General features: G+C 39.5%; 1 protein-coding gene across 2 annotated transcripts in view; it reads left to right on the top strand.

Annotated features, from left to right (window-relative positions):
- Positions 1–23,620, top strand: part of ntrk1 (neurotrophic tyrosine kinase, receptor, type 1) — a 75,441-nt gene that overhangs the window by 23,082 nt on the left and 28,739 nt on the right. For both annotated transcript variants that reach the window (XM_087174217.1, XM_087174216.1), the window contains 8 exons: positions 3,171–4,112; positions 10,418–10,492; positions 11,609–11,680; positions 14,661–14,729; positions 16,001–16,155; positions 17,445–17,587; positions 19,151–19,289; positions 22,040–22,372. In XM_087174217.1, the coding sequence (XP_087030343.1) occupies positions 3,916–4,112; positions 10,418–10,492; positions 11,609–11,680; positions 14,661–14,729; positions 16,001–16,155; positions 17,445–17,587; positions 19,151–19,289; positions 22,040–22,372 (1,183 nt within the window). In that variant the 5' untranslated portion in view covers positions 3,171–3,915. The remainder of the gene's footprint in view (positions 1–3,170; positions 4,113–10,417; positions 10,493–11,608; positions 11,681–14,660; positions 14,730–16,000; positions 16,156–17,444; positions 17,588–19,150; positions 19,290–22,039; positions 22,373–23,620) is intronic.

Genomic DNA, 23,620 nt, shown 5'->3' with positions numbered 1-23,620 from the left:
ATATCTTTGACGTGACAGGGGGAGATTGATTCAAAATCCAAGTGTTGCAATTAACCCCTTCTATGACCATCAATCACTATAATGCATAAAAACAGTAATCTAATTAAATACCCAGAGAGAAAGGAGGCCATTATTATCTGTCAAACGTCCACTATTTCCAAATGATGGGAGGTTGAAAATTGTCACATGGCTCGTATGAAATTAGATTATATGTAAATTAATTGTGCTGATTGAAATGAGGACAAGGACAGACAGAAATGAGCATGAGAGAAAAGATATGATGCAATAATGCCACATACAGAATTTGTTTGTAAAATACCAGTCATAAGAAGTATGTTATGAAAATCAGAATATTTTGATTTCGTGTTGTTTATCATAATGTAATTTTGTGTCATATTTTTCAGCTGGTGGATATCTCACTGAGTAAAACTTTATAATATGTCTCATATTCTTCTATTGTTCAGAGCAGACAATTTTCAATGGATGTTTTATTCTAGTTGTCAACTTTATGAAGTTAACGTGGACCTCTAGAGGAAGCTGATGATGTGTGTGGGCAGCAAATGTAAATTGCTTGATTGGTTATTGTTTTATCAGGACTTATTGTGTCCAAACGAACTCCTGATTCTAAGCAGACTCCTTATAGCAAGTGATTGTGCTGCAGTTTCCAGCAAAATAAATATAAATGTATTTAACTAAATAAACATGAACGTAGAGTAACTTAATTCTTTCTTTCTGTGCTTTATCTCTCAGTTGGACGTAAGGGAGGCGGCGTTGCTATGGGAAAATCAGAGCAAAGCAAAATTGACCTATGATAATAATGTGACCACAAACACAAGATGTAGTGAACAACTCTAATGCCGTGTCTCAAATCAAACACTGCCATCGGGCACATGTGACCATGATTGCTGCTCTTGAAAATGTTACTTTCCTGTTTGTGCCCTCTTTCTCATATGACATGGAAATTATGCCACCATTGGTGCTGAGCCAATGATGGCTACTGTTGACAATGAGTGTCCATTGTTTTACACTCAATTTTTTCAGTAATTAGCAAAAATACAAACACAAAAGTTCAGCTGATCCTGATGGGAATTTCATCATAGTTTGATGATATTTAGTCATAAAGACAAATTAGAATTTTAACCAGACGGTGGCGCTAGATAAAAAGCTAGATATAAAGCTCTTTCATACCCCCCTCAGAAAGGTTTGTAATGTCTCTACCAAATTTCATGGCAATCCATCTAGTAAATGTTGAGACCTTTCACTGGATAAGGTAAGATCTTTGCTTTCTTGCACTAGAGGAAAAGTCAGATCACCACTGGATTCCTCCCATCCAATAGTTGAGATATTTCAATCTGGATCAGAGTGGTGGACCCACTGCTGTGCAGCTATCATGGTTGAAATATGGGTTTAAGATAGAAAGCAATATATATACTAAGGGTGTGAAAACATGCTCAGATAATGTACATTACAACCTGTTTGCATGGTTTAATTTGCATATGTTTGTTTAGCATGATTATGTTGAATGTTGTCAATTACATCTCCCAAATGCCGTCCATTCAGTTTTTCATCTTCTAACTGCTCTGCCTGACGAGCTCTCAAACACGTTTCCTGTGAATGAGTGCCTTGTCCCGCCGCACTATTTGCTGAGCTAAGACCAAGAAAAAGGGGGCGTAAAAGGAAGAGTAATTAAGCCACCAGATAATCCTGATGACGGCAGCAAAAATGGCTATTCAGCTTATGGCCAGTAATTGTGGTTGGGACACTATGACCTTACTCATGTGCAGACTAAGACTAAGAGGAATGGGGGTGGGGCACATGTAAAAACCAGCCCCACTCATGTACAGAACACATGTGTGTGTGATGGGCTGAGCCAGGTCTCTGCAGCAGGTTAATGTTAGCAGTTATAGGATAAGAGGCACTGTCAGTGATGTAGACATAGAGCTGACCTGCTGGCATGGTTTTACTTTATTTAGAAACTGAAACCATGAAAAGTGCAAGGGTTTAGGTTCGGTTTTAGAAATTAAATCAGAGCTTCACCAACAAAACGAGGAAAAAAAACATTTAAATATGTGAATGCTTTTTCCTGTTTCCATATTTAATTAAAACTATTATCTGGCTTTCCAAATTGATAGTGATTTAACAAAGAAAAAATAAATTTAATACACTAATGCCACTTGAAAGTCTTTATTTTATAGATCGGATTCTTTATTATAGATAAATGTTGTATGAGTTTCTTTATTACAAAGGGTTTTGTCTTTTAATACCTTATCTTTGCATTTTTAGTGTTTTTTTTAGGGGAATACTGACTACAAATAATAACACGTATGAGTTCATAACGTCTTTACTGCCCTGTGTAGTGGCTGCAGGTGCAACCGTGTCTGCTAGATGTTTCTATTCAACTAAACTGCAGCAGCAGATGCATTATGTAGGAAACATAATTGTGACGTGACCAACTTTGTACGCCCACCATCCACCCCAATCACCTCCTGGTGACTCAGCTGACGTTGCTTCTGAACATAATCCGTTACGTTTCCTTTGCAGTTTAGTTTTATAGAAATGTAATTTTTAGATGACCGGGTTGGAATATGTGACTGAACCAAAAATGTAGTGTGAATTCTCTTGATTTTAAAAAAATACTCCACACATTTAGCATTTCATGTCTGTAACATTCTCAGACTCGTGATGAACTATTTCTTTTTTAAAATCTGAAGCAGTAACACCAAAGATATCTTCTTTTTTATTCCGTTCATTATTCATCTTTGTCAGAACCCAATACCTACATTACCGACAGCTGAGCTGGGTGGAGCGGGGCTGCAGAGGTCTGGTAACCTCAATTCATCTCAGATTCTCTCAAAAACAGATTTCAATGGAACATTTGGCCCTGATTTCAGGTCCGCAGAACATTTTTTCATTTCAAAATCAGAGGTGTGTCGCTGCCACAGAGCATTTGTTCAGTCATGTGTGGCAAGAGATAATGTTGAAGCATGAGAGCAAAGTACTGGAGTCGGTCAGTTGTTGTGACTACCACTTGAATTGTTTCAAGATCACAATGAGGGACATGTAAATTTTGTACCAGCAACTGTGAGGCTGACAACACTGTATATGAGCCAGTGATGAAAAACAACACGCTCAGAGACCCATACTCCTTTGCTTTCATTTCCTATCTTTAGATCCTGCTTGGAGTTCACACTGTTGAAAAACAGCTTATTGCAGATAGTGATTTTCCACAGCCATTAAATTCATCACTGACCTCCCAAGTCTAAACCATCATGAACCTTCCAACAATCAATTCTCCGAGGACAGAGAGCTACATCCCTCCGTACGGGAGCATGTTGCTGCAGGAGTTTTAGTGCGAGTGTGAGAGTGTTGCTGTGTCCAAAACCGGCACCCACGAGCCCTGACTTCTTGGCTCTGCTTGCACCTCGAGCTGCTGGGACACCAGACCTCCCCCCCGGGGGGGGGGGGCAGATGAGATCTCCATCACCATCTCCTCCTGTCATCATTATCAACACACACCCTTAACCCCCCCGCCCCCACCCAACCCCTCCCTCTTCCTCCTCTCGCTTTCTGAGGTGTCTGGTGACTCTGGCCCCTGTTATCTTGCCCCTCCCTTCATTGTGGAGGAGAGGGAGAGAGAGGGAGAAAGAGAGAGGCTGCAGCCCACTACCACCATGTCCCCAGAGGCCCCTTGCCTGCCTGCCTGCCTGCCTGCCTGCCCCTCCTGCTGCTCAGTACAGCTGTGGCTCAGTCCCAGACCCTGACCAGCTGGGATCTCAACCCTGCCAGGGAGCCACTAGAAGAGTGTGTGAAAGCACCTCTCTGCGCTCACTCTTCATTAAGTGAACCACACAGACACTAACTCCAACTACAGCTGCCAAACCTCTGCACTGCTGCTGAGAACATCCTCTTTTCAGCATGGCTGTGGCACCCCGGGCCCTGACGCTTCTCCTGCCCCTGGTGCTCGCCCTGCTCAGCCTGGCCCCGGCGCCCACCTTCGGAGGTTGCCCGTCGGCTTGCCGGTGCTCATTCGTCATGTTGCAATGTCTGGAGCCAGATGGTATCACCGGCGTCCCGATTCTGGCAGCGCAAGAGAGCGATAACGTGACAGAGATGTGAGTAAGATGTGTCACCTGCCCTGCATGTGCCTCTAAATGTGCATGAGTGTTTCAGATGCGCTCACATGTCTTGATGTTGTTTGATGGCCAAGATGGATTTTCTGTTCACTTTATTCTTTTGGGCTGGCATTGAATTTGTTCAGCGTTTGTAACGGAGCATTTGGAGCTGCTTCCATTTCTAACCTGAAGTTTTTTAAGGTTAGGAAAATACTTGCTGATAACTTTGTGTTGCGCACTTGTTCAGGAGAGTATGTTTATGTAGACCAGGTGTTAAATGGCTCCTAGGATGAGTGATACAAAAGGAGAAGTTTTCGATGGATGAAGATGGACCAGTTGCATTGCCTGTACCATCTTAGGTTGTGCCACTACAAAGTTGCTTTCCATTGTTTAGGCTAAGAACAACAAGTGCTTCTCTGCATGCTGTGGCTGATTTTTTTAGTTTTTTTCTTAACATGTAGTGCAGCGTTGTCTTTCTTTATTTCTCATTATTTGATCAGCAGAGCAGAAGTCTGACGCTTGCACAGTGTGTTTGTCCAGTTGTTGTGAGCAAGATGATGTTCATGTCTCACCGAAGTACCACAGCAAAGTATTGGACAGTATCTGCCTTCAGTCCCTCAAGATCACAATGAGCAAAATGAAAGCTGTCTTCAAGGCTTTGTTTACACCTCACTATTAGATACACTTAGATTCAGCTGTGTTTTCAGACCATGTAGAGTGTTTGTTCTTAGCGTTAGCCAAATCCATGTGCTGCTTGATGTGAGGTAATTCTACTGCTATTTGAGATGCATTAACGTGGCAGTGATTCAGTCACTTTGGTTACTGGAAATCAATTATGGATTGGTGCTGACAAAAATGGACATAAAGGGATGGGAACTGATGTTGTATCATCCAGTGCACAACATAGTGTGGCCTCAGGGTCCTGTCAGCTGTCAGCCATAGTATGTTCACATGTTGCTAAGTTTCAGATCTGACTGTTACTTTGCTGAATAAAAATACGTAACAGCAGTACTAGTATCCCCTGACATGTAAAAAGGCATTTCTGAAAAATTTTTTTTTTTGGTCTGTTGATACAAAGTTACACAGTTTCATAAACTTTAGTTTGAATCTTTGTTCTGCTGCTCTGGTGCTATTTCGGTCTGCAAAAGATTTACTTTTAAAGCATTTTACAGCCAGACATCAGCAATGAAAAACTTGATTCACAATAATGTTAAAGCTTGAAGTTTTTCTCTACAACATCAGATATTGACAAAATAAGCAACTATCAAAGTAAGATTTGAAAAAAGCCTCTTCAGGTGCCAGTTTAAGACTAAAAAACCCATCAGGACTGTGTGGGTGTGGTTTGATTCGGAGTCCGCAAATTTAGGAAAATTTTTAATCTGCAGATACAAAGTTATGACTTTTTATCTGCTCACACTTCTGTACACCAGTAAACTTTTTGCACAATACATGTGTACGAGTTTCTTGAGATTAATAAATCATTACTTCCTGTACCATAGTTGAAAACCACATGTTGTAATCTGAGATACAAGTATTTTTCAATTTTTGAGGCTCTAATGTAAATTCCGTTCCTGATGAACGATCTGCTGACCTGCCTGTAGCACTGAGGTTGTCCTGACCTTATTTAAGTTCCTTTTCTGTGGTTCAACTGGTGCACAACAGATGAAATAAGAAATGGCTGATCATTCATGCTGTGGTTTGGAGGGTAGCTTGATGTAGGTAGTTCTTTGCAGCCATACTTGTCATGTTTTCGTGGACAGACGACCCCTGGGGGAATGTGTTTGAATAAAACTCATCTAAGTGGTTGCTCAGATGAACTGAGACTTCTCGCTCAGCTACAGCATGTCTGCAGCAGATGACTGTTATTTAACTCTGGCTTTTTAAAACTTTGTATGAGAAAAGAAGTAAAAACTGACCACCTGTGATTTAAAGAAGGCTGCTGTATTATTATGCAACCCACCATCAGCTCCAGCATGGAAAACTAAATGTCAGTCTCTGCACCACCACGCTGTTCTCTCTTTGTTCCTGTCCCCGGATCTGAGCAATTAGCACTTGTTAAGAAGGAACTGCATTTGTGAAACGCTGTTTCGGTGGAGCACGTAAATTTACCGATGCTCGCTTCCTCTATTCACCTATACCCCACTCTCCTCTTTCCCTCCCCCTCTCTGTTTTTTTTTCTCCCCAATCTCTCTCTCTCTCTCTCTTACCTCAGAGGTATTTCCTTGTACCTGCAGTTAAGCATGCTTCGCAAAGCTCAGGGTGAGGCTTGACATTCTCTCTCAACCATTCAATCAATAAGTAAGCAGGTCTTTCTCTGCTTCTGTTTACCGCGGTGCTCTACATGCCAGCAAACAACAACACTCACTGTATTGGCAGTGCAAGGGAATACAGCCGACGCGTGGAACAAACAAGGGCCCATTAACTGTGAAACAGGGGCTGAAATTCATCATACGCTGAGTTATAAATTCAATTTTGTGAATTGCCAGTCAATGCCCCCACCCGGGAACAATAGATGATATACAACCCACTTGGCTCAATCCAATAAGTATGGGCGATGGGTGATCCTGGGCCCACCTGCCCTGTAATCACATTATTGCTCTGTGGGTCAATCAGACATGAATAAAAAGGTTTGTGTGTTGCAGCTGACAAACAGAGAACTGGGAGGTTGAAACAATGGCACATGCTGAAAGTGGCTGTCATCATCTAGAAATTGCTGCAGGTATCTATCTATCTATCTATCTATCTATCTATCTATCTATCTATCTATCTATCTATCTATCTATCTATCTATCTATCTATCTATCTATCTATCTATCTGTCTGTCTGTCTGACTGTCTGACTGTCTATCTTGTTATTTTGCAGAATACAATAAGATTTCACACAGAAAACCTTGAGTATTATAAAATATGATGTATTATTGTAGTTTTACCCAGAAGAATATAAAAGTGAGCACCTCATCTAGCTGCAAAATTAAATTGATCTCTACATAATGCACCAATAATAACAATCATAACAATTACATGACATACAGTATAGTAATATAACACTTACAGGAGCCTATTTGACAGGGGTTCTACCTTAACTATACCTATCTATCTACCTGCCTCTATCAGTGAAGGATATGTACTCAAGTACTAGACATGCACACAGTTTGAGGTCTATCTATCGATCTATAGTACCCCCAGCTGTCTGTGTGCATTAACAATAATATCACACTGACTGGGGCCATTCTGCTGCCTAATCAACTTTTATATTTTGATACTTAAAGTAAATTTTTCTGATAGAACTTTTGTACTTTCCAGGAAGATTTCTTCATTAAGTTTAAGTGATAAACATTACTGTAATATTCTCTCTAACCATTAGAAATGCTGTAGCCCTAATATGTCACATGACTGACTGGAAATCAGCTGGATGTTCTTTCTCCAATCCTCTGCAAATGCTGTGGTGCCTTTTTTGTCTCCACAAAATGTACTTTAAAAGCTTTTTTCCAACCAGTGCATATATACAGTAATTCACAATAGCTTGCATTTAAAGCCCCTGAAAACTGTCAACTCTCAAGTTGGTCTCTATAACATTAGAAAGTTAGATTAGAAGTGTGAATAAAACATTCGTAGGTATCATTTATAACAAGTTTAATAGTTGAAAACTCAGCAGGACTGCGTGTGTGCAGTTTAGGTAAACAATCCTTACTGCAAGAAAATACACAAGATTAACTTTCTCCAACTGAGCCACTTCAAACTGGAGAGAAGAAAACAGAAAGAAACCACAAAATACAGAAGTATCTCTAACTGTTATAACTTTGGCAGATTATTTAATGTTCAGGTAGGCCTCCATCACTCATCAATATGTTTTTAAGGCCTTTAAAGAATTCTGATGCATACACCATATGCAGCCTTCAGCAGCTGAATCAACAAACTCAACAAAAACTGAACATCATAACCTTCATTTGGAGTCAAACTGCTGTCTCATAGTGGTACATTGGTGCACTTGGGGCTTGGAGCCGGAGAAGCTGGAACGCATGTGTAGACTTTGACACTAGGAGACTGATTTCATATTCATCTGCTGAAGCTGGAATGGAAGTGCTTTCATCAAGTCTTAGTTTAAGACATGTTTTTACAAGATAATTGTTTGACATCACAACTAGTTTGGAAGTCAGTTGAGGTTTAATATGCGACTGTGAGGCGGAAACCTGAAACCTCCAGTGAACATACACTGAAAATGGACTTTTCAGTGAAGTAGAAGACGTCTTGAGTCCTGCAGTTAAACTTTAGCAAATGAGCAATATTTGCATATTGATTGAATCTGGATTTGTATTGTAGTATTTTTATGTCTTAATGTCTGGAGAGGAACTTTAAACTTGTACATCAAAGTGCTAGTGGTTTGAGACTACATTAGCTGCTACTAGCATAACAAACCCAAATCTCCAACCCAGCTATATGTGGTTGAGTTGCATTGTGGGTAATGAGGGTGCCAGGTTTTGAGAAGACAGAGTGCAAGGAATAAAAAGAAGATATCTCCGGTTCTGTTGCACTGATTTTGATGGATAGGTCTGACAGTGTTATAGAACAACAAAGCTAAATGGTTTTAAAAGTACAGCAAACTATCATTGACTATTCCAAAATAAAAGCAGGCTTGAGATGCAAAGATATATTTCAATTTGAAAAATGTGTAAATAAAGATTTAATGCAAAGTGCATTTGTCTTTGATTCACATATTCAGGTTGATTTTCTGTTTTGTGAATTAGATATGCTGGGGGGGTGAGGGGTTGTTTACTTTGTTTAGTTGGTTCAGTGGTTTTGTAACAACAAAATTCTGCCTTCAGGTTAGACTGCAACAAACTCACCTTCACAGCCTGCTCTTCCTGTCTACATTAAAAATATCTTTATGTTAGTTCATGTGCTTTCATCATTATTTTTCTCATCTCTGATTGTCGTTGCCTCAAGGAACTCTCCTGAAAATAACTTTTTAATTATGAAAATTTAATAATTTCTTTTTATTTTGATAATTTGGTTCATTTTATGTGGAAAAGAATGCTTTATCAAGGGTATTTTGTTTTCTAGAAAGGTATGAAGACATTCACCTGGATAAAATCTCTCAATATTTGAATCTAGTGAATCTAATCTTTTCAGAAAAGCTTATTAAAGAAGTGTCCTCTTGAGCTAAATGGACAAAATTCATATATTGGATGGGAGGCAGGGGGCAGAGAAAGAGGTGGACGAGGGAAGAGAATGGGATGGACAGTTTGCTCCAACGAGATCCTTGGTAAGTCCGATCAAACCATCTATTCAAACATCTCATGAAAAGGGCTGGCTGTCCTTGCAGTGAGTGCTGAATTGATCTACAGCTCACTAGTTATTCTGAGGTAGGCTGAGTGGAATAGTGGAAAATGACTCATTGAGAAGAATTTCCCATCAGCCTCATCAACTGGCGTCTCTTAAGGTATTATTTTTTCCACATGAGCAGCGGATTAAGTTCTGATATGAGCGTTGTGGGTCCCTGGACATCTCGGCCGGTTTTGTTATCCGTTGTTAGTTTGTTCGGTGGATGTCAGGGAGGTCGGACACATGTCAATGAGGTTGAATGTGGATGCTAACCACCTTCTTTTATTCCTTCATCATAGTTTTGTATTCAACTCGCTCTCCTGGTTGCATCTGTTTCTTCCCATCCTCTTTTTTTCCTGTTGTTCTTCTCCACTCTGAATGACGATGCCTCTTAAAAAAGGGTTGATGGTCTAAGTAATTAGCTGCTGAGTATTGACACAGAGGTTACACAGGTGACTCTAATTCGATTCAGCCTCCTTTCGGTGTTCAGTGTGGATTGTTATTGTTAATAGATTGGCATTTCTATGCTTTACTTTGAGTAAAAAATGGAGAACCATTTCTCTTTTGTTCTCTTTGTTGGCATGGTCTTGTATTTGGTACAAAACTGCCCTCTCTAAAATAGCAAATCAGCAGTCTGTGAAGATTCTCAGTCATCCAGGTCATGGTTATTCAGTACTGAACGTACTGAAGCCCCTTAGATGAAAGTTGAAACGTCTTCAAGTACCTACAACCAAGTCCTGTTTTCCTCGATTCGGTCCTTCTTGGATGGCAAATCAGTATATTTTCAGTCATCTGTGCACAGTTAAAATTCCCTAAATGATAAAAGGAAAACTTATAGGTCGCTGGTGAAGGATTTTATTCACTTGTTTTTTGCAATTTTCAACTGTTTTATATCTTTTTTTTTTGTGGCAACTGAAGGTCACAACAAGATGTATGTATTTACCTTGCAACTCTCTCTCTCCCTCTCTCTTTCTTATTAACCAGTTACATAGAAAACCAAGTAGGCCTGGAGAATATAACAGAGTTTGATCTTGTGAACTACCGCGAGCTGAAGAACCTGTAAGTAATGCTTTTTTCTCACAACTTGCTGTACAACAAAGACACATGCAATTCATGCTTCCAGATGACAGACTAACATCAATGTGATCCTATACAACTGACTGTTCGCTGAGCCCCCCCTTCACTTACCGTTGATACGCTTGTCAAGCTCTCAGCTCTCGCAACGCTGTCAGTAATTCTGCAAACAATGAGTCTTTCATTTCTAGCAGCAATCATCCATTTTGTCATCTGAGCATTCGCAGGCAAATTTGATTAGCTTAAGCTAGCTAATTAAGCTAATGTTAGCTCGATGAGTTTGAAAACTTGTCTCCAGTTGATGTTTTAGTGGGTACATTTATATTGCACTAAGACTTATGCTAGATATTATACTATTATAAATACGATGAGGAAAACTAAAAGATCAGACTGTTATTTAGTTCTAACATAATTCTGGATGCTTATGGTGTATAACGCTTGGTTGGTGCTAATAGTAAACCAGTTAGCCAAACATGCTAGCATTTGCAGCTGACGTTGGAGCAGATAAACATTGTGTAATTCATTCCTTACAATTTTTGCTTTTTTGGCTTTGGAAAGGCAAAATAAAGACGCCGCACATAGCTGCTGTGCCTAGTTACGGTTGCTATGGTTGGTCAATCACTGTTCGTGGAGTTTTGTTTAGCTAATGTTCAATTGCAGCCATGTCTTAGATTCCTTCTCAGCTGTAAATTTGAACATGGGTTGTGTTTTACATATTTTACAATTATGAGTGGAATTACTCAAAATTCAGATTTTGCTGTTTACACCCAAAACAGGTAAACTATTCATATGTCAAAAATATGTGGACACCTGTAAATTGGACTCTCAAGCGATGTGAATATGTCAGTTTGGGCTTTGGGCAGTTGGGAGGGGCATTTTCACAGTTTTCTGACAGAACTGACATTTCATTGATTAACTGAAAGATATAACCTGCAGATTAATCGATAATAATAATAGTGCAACCCCTGCTTTTATCTGTCTCACACAAATTCACACAACTTTTAGCACGTCTGAGTTACAATGGTTTTATTCGCATGTTCAAAATTTTGAACAAACAGACAAAGTGTTTTTGTGTTTATTGTGCTTTCTGCCCCTCTCCAGCACGGTTACATCATGTAAGCTGAGGCTCATCTCTGCCAACGCCTTCCAATACAACCTCAAGCTCCAGTATGTGTAAGTGTCTTTGTCAGTACAAAAGGATTGTCTTCCCAGTGTCATGTTTTGACCCGTGTGTCAGTCAGCTTATTTGTCGCTGTCAGTCGGTGCTCAACTGGCCTTTTAATACTGCACATGTCACATGAAAGTGAGAGGTACATTTCTCAAAATTACAGTGACTCACTTCACCTGTTCAAATGGGTGTATTAGTGATCCACAGATCTGGGAAGTGTGTGAGCCCATTTAAGGCAGTTAAACCTCCTCTAATCATCGTTCTAAATGGATTTTATGGATTGGATTGTTTGAGGATCTATACAGTTGTTAAAAAAACAGGCAAATTAGTATACAATACAGTTTGTCTGATATGAGGACTTGCAGCTTTTCTCAGTTTTATATCTTTTCTAAATCTTTTGTATTTAGACTGTTGGTTAGACAAAACAAGCAATTTGAAGATCACCATGAGCTCTGGGAAATTTTGATGACAATTTTTTACTTTTTTGTTAAGGTTCAAAAGACTAAATGATCACTGATTAATGGGGAAACTATATAATTGTGTAGATTTATTTATCTAAAAAAAATCTATCCCTCCTTTTTCAACAGTCATGTAGGAAACATATCAGCAGCCTGGTAGTTCAATTTTAACCTTTTGACTTCTTTGTCAGATTTTTAAAGTTACATCATGTCAGTTCATTCCACTCCAGGCCCAACAATAAATAATAATATGAAGACTTATCAACGGGAACCATCAAATTTGTCTATTCATCAGCAGCGGACCCTTATCGCCACCATCTTGTCCTCATCGTTTCACTGAGCGTGTGCGACATGTCCGATGTTGTTTATCTGAAAGACAAGAGGGTTCCGAGGACCAGAGACGGGGCGGCAGGGGCGGCGGTGGTGAGGTCGGCTGGGTGAGCTTGGGAAATTGGAGAAGACATCCACCAGTCACCTTTTACTCGCTCACTTTGGCGGATTATCGACAACTGATGCATAATAAATACACTCCACTAAGGGTCCATTATCACTTAATCAATATTTCACTGTGGAGGGAGAGGGTGGGCTGGGGATGAGTGGAGTATAGGGGCTTCTGTGTGACAGATGTCTTTCTGAGATTAAGAGGGACTGACCATAACTAAACCAGGCAGTGAACATGGAGGCTATGTGAGCCTGGTCCATTTTCCTTTCCCTCCTCGTGTTCTTGTCTTCATCCACAAACCTCCTGGAACTCAATTGTCTTTCCTAACAATGCATTCAGGTCTTAAGAATGGCTAAAGGAGACTGAGCTGGTATTCCCGGCTCTGCTCTCCCCCTCCGGACTCGGGGAGGAATCGAGCTGGTAATGGATAAGCCCCAATGGCTAAACCATCTGACATGAACTTTTGGGAGCAAGGAAAACAAATAATTGAACCCTTGGCCCTGCCAGAGTGAATATGTATTGGCTTCCATATGCGTGCTCCCCAGTGTGGCTTTGTCATCTTCTGGGGGGAGTTTATTTACCGCCTGGCTTCTTGGCTGTCTGAGGATCATTTGAGAGCCACTGTGATGATATTGCAGTGGTCTGAGAGGATACAATAGGATATGCAGCATTCATCCATCATAGCATTGTTATGATAGATAGCTATGATAGACATACATCCTTTTAGATGTAGGCTTAAGTTAATCACCATATTTCTATTTATGTTCTTTGAATTTTAGCAAGGAAGTAAACAAGACTAAAGGCTTCACATCACAGTGGTCAACTGGTCTTGTGCTGCACGCTCCGTGTCGGTTGGCACAATATTTACGACTCGTTTCAGAGACAGTGTTTTTGTAACAAACCTTGACGCTGCATGTGTTCTGATAATTCACCAAGTGAATCTAGTTTTATTCTTGAATGTTCAGTTGTACAATTAAATCAAATAATATAGTCCATATTGCGATTGGCTGTGGCCTCAAAGGTCAGTGCAGCTCGGGTCAAAGTTCAACAAAATTGAACAAAGTAAAGATGAGGCTGATGGCAATACCATCAGCAAGTGTTTGGTCATAAATCAAAGTATTAGACAAATCAAAGTTTTTACCTCATGATGGTTCGAGATGAAAATCATCAGGGTCACCACAGTGATTACAATTTATCCCCAAGAAGATCATGAATCTGTGTACCAGATTTTATGGCAGTAGAACATGAACCTCATGGTGGTGCTAGAGGAAAAGTCAGATTCATCCTCTGGTAACCATGATTGCCTCCGGCCGGTGCAAACGGCGCTCCCCTTCAGGGGGTGCGGAGCATGCTGTGTGTATGTGGCCTATCCCAACATTTATTCGACCCACATGGACCTGATCCGAGTTTTTGAAGGTTGTTACTTGTTTGACACGACAAATAGAATCTAATTCTGTCTGAAACACTGAAATAGTTCAATTTCTATAATACAAGGCAAAACTTTGCCCCCCCCAAGTGCAATTCAGTCCGCGTAGACAGGGATTTTTCTTCCTCCAAGTGTTTGCGACTAATCACCTAATGTACTGAGCCCTACGCAAACACTGAGAGTTGTGCTGGAGGAGTTTGTGAATGTGACTTCTGGCTAGTGTGAAATACTTGTCAAGATAATTGATCAGAATCCATTTGGATGCATTAACGTTTTCCGCAGAGAGTAATTCAAAGCAGGTAAGCATTGTTCTGGAAGTGAGCAATCAAATCACATTGTGACTCAGCTGCAGAACAGGACTAGATTACAACAAAGAAAAGAACATTTTTCTTGTGTATTGTGTATGTTGTGGCAAATCAACAAGTTTCTACAGACCTCTTCTGTTCAGGTGGTTGTTTCCTCTCATGCTAACTCTTAAACTACGTATAAACTGCTGTTGTGTCATTACAAAAGTAAAATGTTGGCAAAGCAAAGCTACCACATGTAAAAGCTTTTCACAAACTGGGTGCCAAATAGCTTAAATTACTCTTGTGTTGCATACAGCGACAGAGAAGCAAAGTGAATGTTGACAGTATGTGTCTTCTCTCTCTGTTTCATAGGAACCTGGCATCCAACTCACTGGAACACATCTCCTGGAGGGTCTTTCACTTTCTACCTTTACTCAACCTGTGAGTCCCTTAAGTTGAGAATGAGGATAGTCTCACTCATTAAAATAGGATTCCTATTAGACAAGGCCACCTGTAAAGGAAGAAAAAAAACTCCCTGACTGGGTTGTATATCAATAGAAGGAGCCAAAAAAAAGCAAAAAGCAGGAGCCAAACTTGAACAAGCAGATCTGCGGCTTGTCAACTGCCGAGAAAACATGTCCATTAATGCAAGACGCACAAGACATTTATGGTTAGTCCCATTTGTGCCCTCAGCACTCTCTCACTCAGTGATTTGGTCACCCATTATCCAGAAGCAAATGCGTCTTAAAAGTCATTTCTGTGATTTCACAAAGTGGGTTTCTATCCACCTGTTTTTAATGTGCATTTCGTATATCACAAAAAAATATGAGCAATGGAGAACTGGCGCCACCATGCACCCATCTCCTGATATTTACCTACGTGTTTGTTTAGATTAGTGAAATGTGGAAAAATGAACGTTGCATGTTGCAAATTTGGTGAAACAGCCCCACGGCTAGCTAACTCGCTGTAGGAAAGTATGGTTTCTATGGACTTGGAAGGTCAGGTCTAATACGTAGCTTAGATTACTTCGTCTGGCTGAACTGAAAATGTTTTTAGTCACCATGTGCAAGGAAAAAAAGACAAAACCTGATCATTTATTTTACAAATAGAAACAGGCTTTTGTGCTTTAAACTGACATTATTATTTGCATCTTATATGTGAATCTTACGTAAGTACAAAGATGGCAGGTAAAAATACAAAGTTTTTGAAGGTAAATCTCTAAATTAGGAGCCCTCTCAGTGGCCTCTCTTACTTTATTGTGTTTTCACCACACTGTAACCACAGTCTGATTGACAGCACTCTTTTCAGCGCTCTTTATTCTAAGTTATGGCTCATAATCTTTTTGAAAGCTAATAGAAAATAGAATAATTATCGAAGATAAGAAGGTATGAAAGGTTATTTTCTATCCAATGGTTAAATTTTTCAATAATATTCAATATTATATTTAAAATGAACATATTTCTAATCAAGTTTATTTTAGTGGCTTTAAAATGAAATAGTTTGAGAGTATATTCCATCCTAACCATATGTTCTTATTTTACGGTGAGCCGATACTGTTTAACCTCTTACATAAAAAGAGCATGTTTGGTGACAAATAAAATCATGCATTTGTTTCTCTGTGGAAATTTCATTTATAATGTTTGATGGCTCTTTTCTTTGTTGTTGAGAAACGGATACAAAAGAATTTTTTTTCCCTCCTTTTCTCCCCTCAGGGTTTTGAGGGACAACCCTCTCGTTTGTTCGTGTGATCTCTACTGGTTGCAGCAGTGGCAGCGAAATGACCGTGGCGACCTGGACAACCAAATGTTGTCTTGTTTCACTCACTACGAAGAAAAACCTCTCAGCACTTTGGTGATTGACAACTGCAGTGAGTTTGGGTTTCATTTTGATATCTGTAATGAATGTTTACAGTAAGATATGCAAAACATTTAAAGGATGATCAAATCTCATGAAAATAGATATTTTTAATAATGTGTTTAAAGCTCATTCTACTCCACAATGTGCTCTGTTTACTGTTGCTTCATGTGGACGTTTGAGCTTCATTGTGCAGAATGATCTACAGCATTGTGCAAAGGTTTTAGGCATGTGCTGGCAACTGGGTATGGTTTCAAAAATCATACCATGAATGTTTTCTCAGTAAATATTTGCTGTGAAGAAAATTTGCCTTTAAAACAACACAAATTCTCCAGGTATACCTGCACATAGTTTTTTCAAGGCACACAGAGGTAGGTTGTTTTAAGTATCGTGGAGAACTTGCCTCAGCTCTTCTGTCTCAGTGTCTTCTGTCTCCTCATGTAATACCATGATGTTGAGAACAGGGCTGCGTGGGGGTCAGACCATCTGTTGCAGGACCTTGTTCCTCTTTTCTCTGAACATAGTTCTCTGTGACTCAGGCTGGGTGTTGGACTTGTTTTCAGGCTGCAGAATGAATTTGGGACCGATCAGATGATGAGTCTCTAAACACCTAAAGTGCCTTAAACTTTTGCACAGTACTGTATGTGCAGAGTTTTAGACTAAAAGGTTGTTTTCCCTTTTATCTGCTAAAGTGAGGAAGGTGTTCTCACCTCAAGCCTCAATATGCGTCAGTACAAGCATGATTTTATGACTCTAAATCTACTAAATCAAGCGTGGTCCAATATACACATTACACACATGTGCTGTGTAAATTCATACTCTCCAGTGCACATACATTAAGAATGAAGAATATGAACACAATATTTGCATATTGACAGATTCTGGATTTTTCAGTGAGAGAGAAGGAGAAGGTGTGAAATTTTTTTATCTTAGAATTTGTATCAAACAAAAAATAATAATTGAAAGCAGAGTGATTGTCTATATTTTAAAACATGTAGAAAATTTAAATGATGCAGCTTCATCCAGTTGGTTTGAAAAGAAAAAATAGAAATAATTTGTTGTTTCTATTATGCGTACTAATTTGTTCCACAAGCAGGTGCAGTGAAATGCAGGGAAGAGATTGGCTCAGCATTGTTACCTTAATCACATACAGTAGGAACATCCTGTTGCCAGGAAACATTAGAGAGTTTTTGGCCCTGTGCTTTTTCTCTGAATTTCTAAAAAGGCTCGGCTCAGTTGTACCATCTCATCTGCGACCTGTGCTCATCGCTTTATGCTCATGTTGTCTTCTGTTGCTCTCAGGTCTGCCTGAGGTGAGAATCAACTTCTCCAAATACAAGATTCAAGAAGGAGGCAACCTGACATTCGAGTGTCAGGTGACAGGAAGTCCCACTCCCAGTGTGAGATGGCGAACTGATAAGCTCAGCTCTCCCTCCCTTACCCAGGTAGTGAAAATATTTAGTATGTAATGCAGATATTAAGAAAATGACTAATGATCTAGTTTGTGAAAACTATTTCCAACCATGAATTACAGGGAAGCAAACATAATATAAAGTGTTATCAAGTCACTGTAGTAACAGATCAAGCTTCATCACATCGCCTAGTTGGTATTCTAAAATATATTAAGATAATGTCACCACTTAAATGCTCTGCAGCCTTTGCCCTGCTTAGTGAGATTAATTCAGTTATTTTATTCAGTCCGCAGCACTTAACCTTGTTATTTTGTCAGACCACAAGCATAAAAATCTTAGTCATATACTGTATGATTCAGACAAACAAACAGCAGGCCACATGGTATTTTAGTTATTTTTGTCTATTCTATACACATCATATTTATTGTGTCCATCTGTCTTGTGAAGACAGAGGCATCCGCTGTTGCTGTTCCTTTTCTTTCCCCTTGCAGGTGTTTTTGTGACATTTTTTATTACACATGGTACATGCAGGTCTTAAAAAGCAGTAAATTCAGTTTCCTCCAAAAAGGTATTAAAATGTCTTACATCCAATTTACAGAATCTTAAATATTTTTTCTTGCCTTGTGTATGCAGTAGTTATACAATGTTTTTGTATCAGATTACAAACTGAGACATTGCTATGTGCTATGATAAATAATTCTAAGACATATTTCCATTATCCTTTCATATTTTTTTCATATTAAGAAATTTTACGTTTAACCCTGTAGAAATTCCTTGAGTTAATGGTGTAAGTATAGTGTACATGTTTCTCTGACCTGGACATATCATCATATTTTTCTTAGTGTTTACAAATTCCATGAAAAGACCAAAAACCACCAATAAATTGATTCTACCAACAGTTATTGTCTGTGTAGCCCAAACCATGATTTCATTCCTCTGTGCCACAGAGCTCCATTGTTGTTCAAATACAATTAAAGACACATCTGTGAGCCACACTGTTCCTTCATTATCATGAACATGGGCTGAGAGGCACACACAGACTTTGCAAGTGTTATCCTTTAATCTTTAACCTTTCTCCAACTGCTACTGTACCTCCTTTCACTCCCTGTTAGTCACAGTCTATAAGCACTAAGTGATCCCCAGACCACGTTGTCAGAGACCTAAAATTCTGTCAGTCCCCAGATTCAGGACTCAGTGTAGCCATCCCAAAACCTTTTCCATTTGATCTCACTTATTCTACTTTGAAGATTTAGTTTAAGAATATGTTTTCTAGCCATTTTCTCTGGCTGTTTTAACTTGTTGCTGTTTTTACTTGTGGCTGTATTTGTCTTTACATTTTCTTGAACTTGTGATTTTTATTTTATTCTAACATTTTCTCCTTCCTGTTAAGATCTTTAGATCAACAGAACAGTGTGTAAAGTGATATAAATAAGGTTCAGTTGGCTTCTGTAATCTATTGATCTACAGCAGAGTAAATTGGGTCCCACTTCATCCCTGTCACTTGTTTACCTCTAAGTGACCCAGTAGTGAATGTGTAGCTGTGACCCATCAGGATTAACCTCGTCTGCTCTTTGTGTGCGCTGTCACCTGCTGCAGGAGAGAATCTGGGGCTCCACATTAGAGCTGGTCCTTTACCTCACTAACGTTTCCTACAAAGACAACCTGCGCAATCTCACTTGCGAGGCAGAGAACCAAGCTGGGCCCAGGGAGGACATGGTGCAACTGGACATTGAGTGTAAGTGCCTGCAAAATAAAGCCGCACTCCTGAAAGCTCACAGCCTCAATACGAGTCGTCAGGCTTAATGGAGGTTAGGGCGAGAGCACACTGGGGCCATTTTTCTAGCGCAGGCGGGGTGGACAGCCAGAGAAAAGAAAATTGCACTGCACTGATTTCTTCTAAATGCCCCTTCTACAAATACGAGTATGTACCCACCATGCTTCTAATGGAGCTCTCTGTCATCTGCAACTCACTCTGGCAACTGGTGAAAAGTGTTAAAATAATATGAGTGAAGTGCTACAGGTATGGCTTGCCATTTAATGCAGGGACAAAGGAAAGTGAACTTACCTCTCCTTGCTCTTAAAGAACTCCTTCACGCCATATACACTGTACTGTACTAAATTACACTTGCAGCTTGACCCAGGAGGTTTACTGTTGTTTCCTCTTTTCAGATGCATTAGTGCATCTGGAAGTCGAGGAACACTGAGGAATGACAGCACCCAGTAGTCCCTCAGAAAAACACAGTGAGACGCATTAGTGATGCATTACTGAAAATACTGCCCAAACAATATCATATATCACCAACTCAGTGACACTCATTAGAAAATAAATCCAAAAAGAGCGAAGGCGCCAATCAGCTGAAGCCAAATGCACAAGCATCAAGGGACAGATAATGAACATCAGGAAAATGGGGCTGATAACCCGCGCGAATATCTGATTTGAGCCTGTGCTAATGGACTTTTCCCTCCTACTCCGGAAAACCGCTTCATCCGCAGTGATTGGCAGTCTCTAAATGCGTTAGTGCAGCTAATCTATCAACATCAGCCCCCCTGGTGGACGGACACTCGTTAACCGCTAGCCCTTTAATTACTCTTAATTACCTCTCAGAACAGTGGGTGTTTACTGCTGAGTGGCTCTCTGTGCCATTGATTCATGGTGCTCGTGTAGCTTCCTCTTCACAGAGGAGCTTTTTCTGAATTCTGTATTTCGCAGTGTCGCAAGTTTAAAGGTGAATTCAGAGCATAATTTTAATCATCGCAAATGTTCTGATTAACTACGAATCTGCCTGGAAGATGTCAGGAATCATTTTGTGTTTTTGCCACATTTATATATAAAAAAAAAAAAATTCATTGTCTAATTCTGCAGTGAAGTCTGAGAGCCAGGCTCATTAAACATAATTCTAGCCTTCCTTTTAACCCCTGCAGTGAAATCGCTTGTGTAAGATTAGTAGAGGTCGCTAATGGATGATTAGTTAAATGTGATAAATAGCACTAATTTTCACTCAGTGTAACAGACTTTAGCACTGAGTAAAGAGGCATATGCCTCAGTATCCCCTTAGCACAGCACTTCCTGAGGCTGGGTCATGGGTTAAGAGCAGCAGAATGAGGGGTCTCTGCACTCCAGAGTCCTGTTCGATCTAGACGAGGCCGTTTCCTGTAACTTCATGTCCAGCTGAGCTTCCAGGTAGCTTTTGTGGTCAGGGGCACGACGATGACCAGGATTCATTATTCATTTCAGGTCAGGACAGGTTTGCAGTGCAGATGGAGAACATTGATTCATGGAAACTCACAAGGAACCTACAGGGCATTTGACTCACCTTCATGTCATATACAGTATGATCAAGGTGCACATTCAGCATAAAATTGTGACATAAAGGCTTGTGCATTTGAGCTTCTCTGTAATTATTAATTGACTTATTGGTAATTATCAGTGGTGGAAAGTAACTAAGTGCATTTACCCCAGTAATGTACGACTGTGAGGGACTTGTAATGTACTTTAGTATTTTCATTTTATGCTGCTTTATATTTCCACTTTACTTTACCACATTTATCTGACAGTTATAGTTAACAGGTCATTTTTGGATTAAAATTTCTTATTTAAAAAACAGAATGATTAGTTCATGTTTTGGATTAATCTACCAGAAGCTAGTTAAAATAAGCTTCATCTCCAGCAGTTAAATTTACAACATTAACGTACCACATATTAATACATCAATCATATAATAACATAACACTGACATGGGCCATTGTGCATAATGTTCCCTTTTACTTTTGATGCTTTGGTACAGTTTATTGCTAATACTATATACTTTTACTTAAGTCAATTTTTGGATGCAGTTACATAATGATATCCCACTCTCAAAGCAATATTTCAACATTTTTGGAAATACACTTTATTACTTTATTGGCGAGATTATGACTGCAATTAAAAATGATCAGTTAATCTGAAATTTATATGGTCCATGCAGTCTCAAAATTCATGACAAAGATGCTCTTGATAGCCCAAAGTAACATCTTCGAACATCCTGTTTTTGTCCCTCCAACCCCAAAACAATGATATGAAACAGACAAAAAAGGAATTTGGAATTGTACTTAAAAAAAAACACCTGAAACTAATAATCATTATATTTGTTGCAGCTCCAGCTAAGAGTTAGATGAGAAGATACCTTAGAACAAAGACTGGAAACGTGAGGAAAGCTTTAAAGCTTTAAAGGTTACTGTTGGACACAGGATTGTAACTTCCCCCTGTTTTTCATTGTATCTGATAAACTAAGCTAACTGCTGTCTGTCGTCTTTTATTTAATGGATTGACATGGGTGGTATCAATCATCTCATTGAACTCTCCGCAAGAAAGCGAATAAGCGTCATTTCCTTAGTTGACTCTTCAGTAACAGGATAGCAGCTCATCTTTTGGAGGAGTAATGAAAGTTACAGTCTACTTCTTCTCTAACCACCGTCTGAATTCTCAAATCTGTCATCTCCCAACAGTTCCAGTCAAAATCGTCTTCCTGAGAGACGCCGTGCAGCAGCATTTCTGGTGTTTCCCCTTTGCCGTGGATGGCAACCCTGAACCAAGCTTCACCTGGCTGTACAATGGCAAATTACTGAATGAGACTGCCTACACTTACACCCAGTTTATCCCTGACTCATCTGACGGATCGGTGAAACACGGTTGTCTCTTCCTCAACAAGCCCACCCACATCAACAATGGCTACTACACTTTGATCGTGGAGAACAAACTGGGAAGGGATGAGGCCACTGCCACTGGGATGTTTATGGACAACCCCTTCGACCCGCTCGATCCTGAGGGGATCATTCCTGGTAAGTTCCTGAAATTGTTTTGTAGCTGCAGGATGTTTTTTTCCGAGCAGCGCACCATAACAAACAGAGGAGGCCATTAGGGCAGCTACAGGAGAGATCATTCTGAATATTTCATCATTTTAACACTGTGTGGTCCAGTGATGAAACAATAAGCTGATTCATTGGTGACACTTCACAGTAAGGTCCTCAACATACAGTCATTACAAAGAAATGAGTAAGAAACGAATCAGAAATTAACTGATTATTGACGAATCCCTGATAAGTAGTTCCTCTGCAATGAGGACTGCATATGAAACATTATGTAATGATTAGTTCTTATCGACATACTGACCACTTTCTTAATGAGTCATTCCTGATTAAGTCTGAATCAGCTGCTATCTACTCACTGATTACTAATGACTTAAACATTAGCTTCTATTTTTTGCCTCCTGAATTAAAGTGGTATATCATACTGAGAAGGTACACATGAATCTTTATTCACAAACCAACCAACCAGCCAGCAAGAAGAGTTTTTACTGGAGAATTCGCAATTAGTTCCCAGATAACAAACGAGAAGCAACAGGATCCTTCCTCATGATCTGTGCATATGCACACTAATATTCACATCCAAATGTCAATGGAATAAACAGTATATGAACCAGTGTGTTTAATATATAAGTTTAATTTGTTTATAGCTTTGGTTATGGAGCCATGTGGAGAGGCAGTAACTCCACACACAAGCACAAGTATTTCCATTTACAAAACATTTTTAGTGTCTGTCAAAAACAAATCAACTCCTAGTTTTAGCTCCATAGTTAATGTACAAACATGAGAACGGTTTAGATATTCTCATCTAACTCTCTGCAAGAAAGCAAATAAGCATATCTCCCAAAATGTTGAACTATTGCTTTGATATGTCACTTAATCTTTCATTAACTCTTAAAATTATTTATTTGCTTAAATAAAAATTTACCGTAGGTTGTACAAGGTGTCATTGAATATTAAACTGAACTAGAAAATTCCAGGGAAATTTTGAGTGCCACGGGGGCTACTGCCGGGATGAGTACATGATTTATTTCCAGTGTTCAAAAGTCACCCTGATCATATTCTGCTTCTGAGAAATGTCTTGATATAAAAGACTCTGATATAAAACAATGTCACATCCCTCCATCATGTATTATGTGGGAAATATCTCATATTCTGTGTTGTTTTTTTTAATAAAACAAGAGGCAACATGTCTTCAAACTGGCATTTAAAGGGTTAAAATCC

Source organism: Seriola lalandi, unplaced genomic scaffold (genome assembly GCF_002814215.2).
Source record: "Seriola lalandi dorsalis isolate HSWRI2012SDOR001 ecotype SW California unplaced genomic scaffold, Sedor1 jcf7180002054330, whole genome shotgun sequence".
Lineage (NCBI taxonomy): Eukaryota > Metazoa > Chordata > Actinopteri > Carangiformes > Carangidae > Seriola > Seriola lalandi.
The sequence above is the reverse complement of the archived record's forward strand: the minus strand, read 5'-3'. Positions and strand labels throughout refer to the sequence as shown.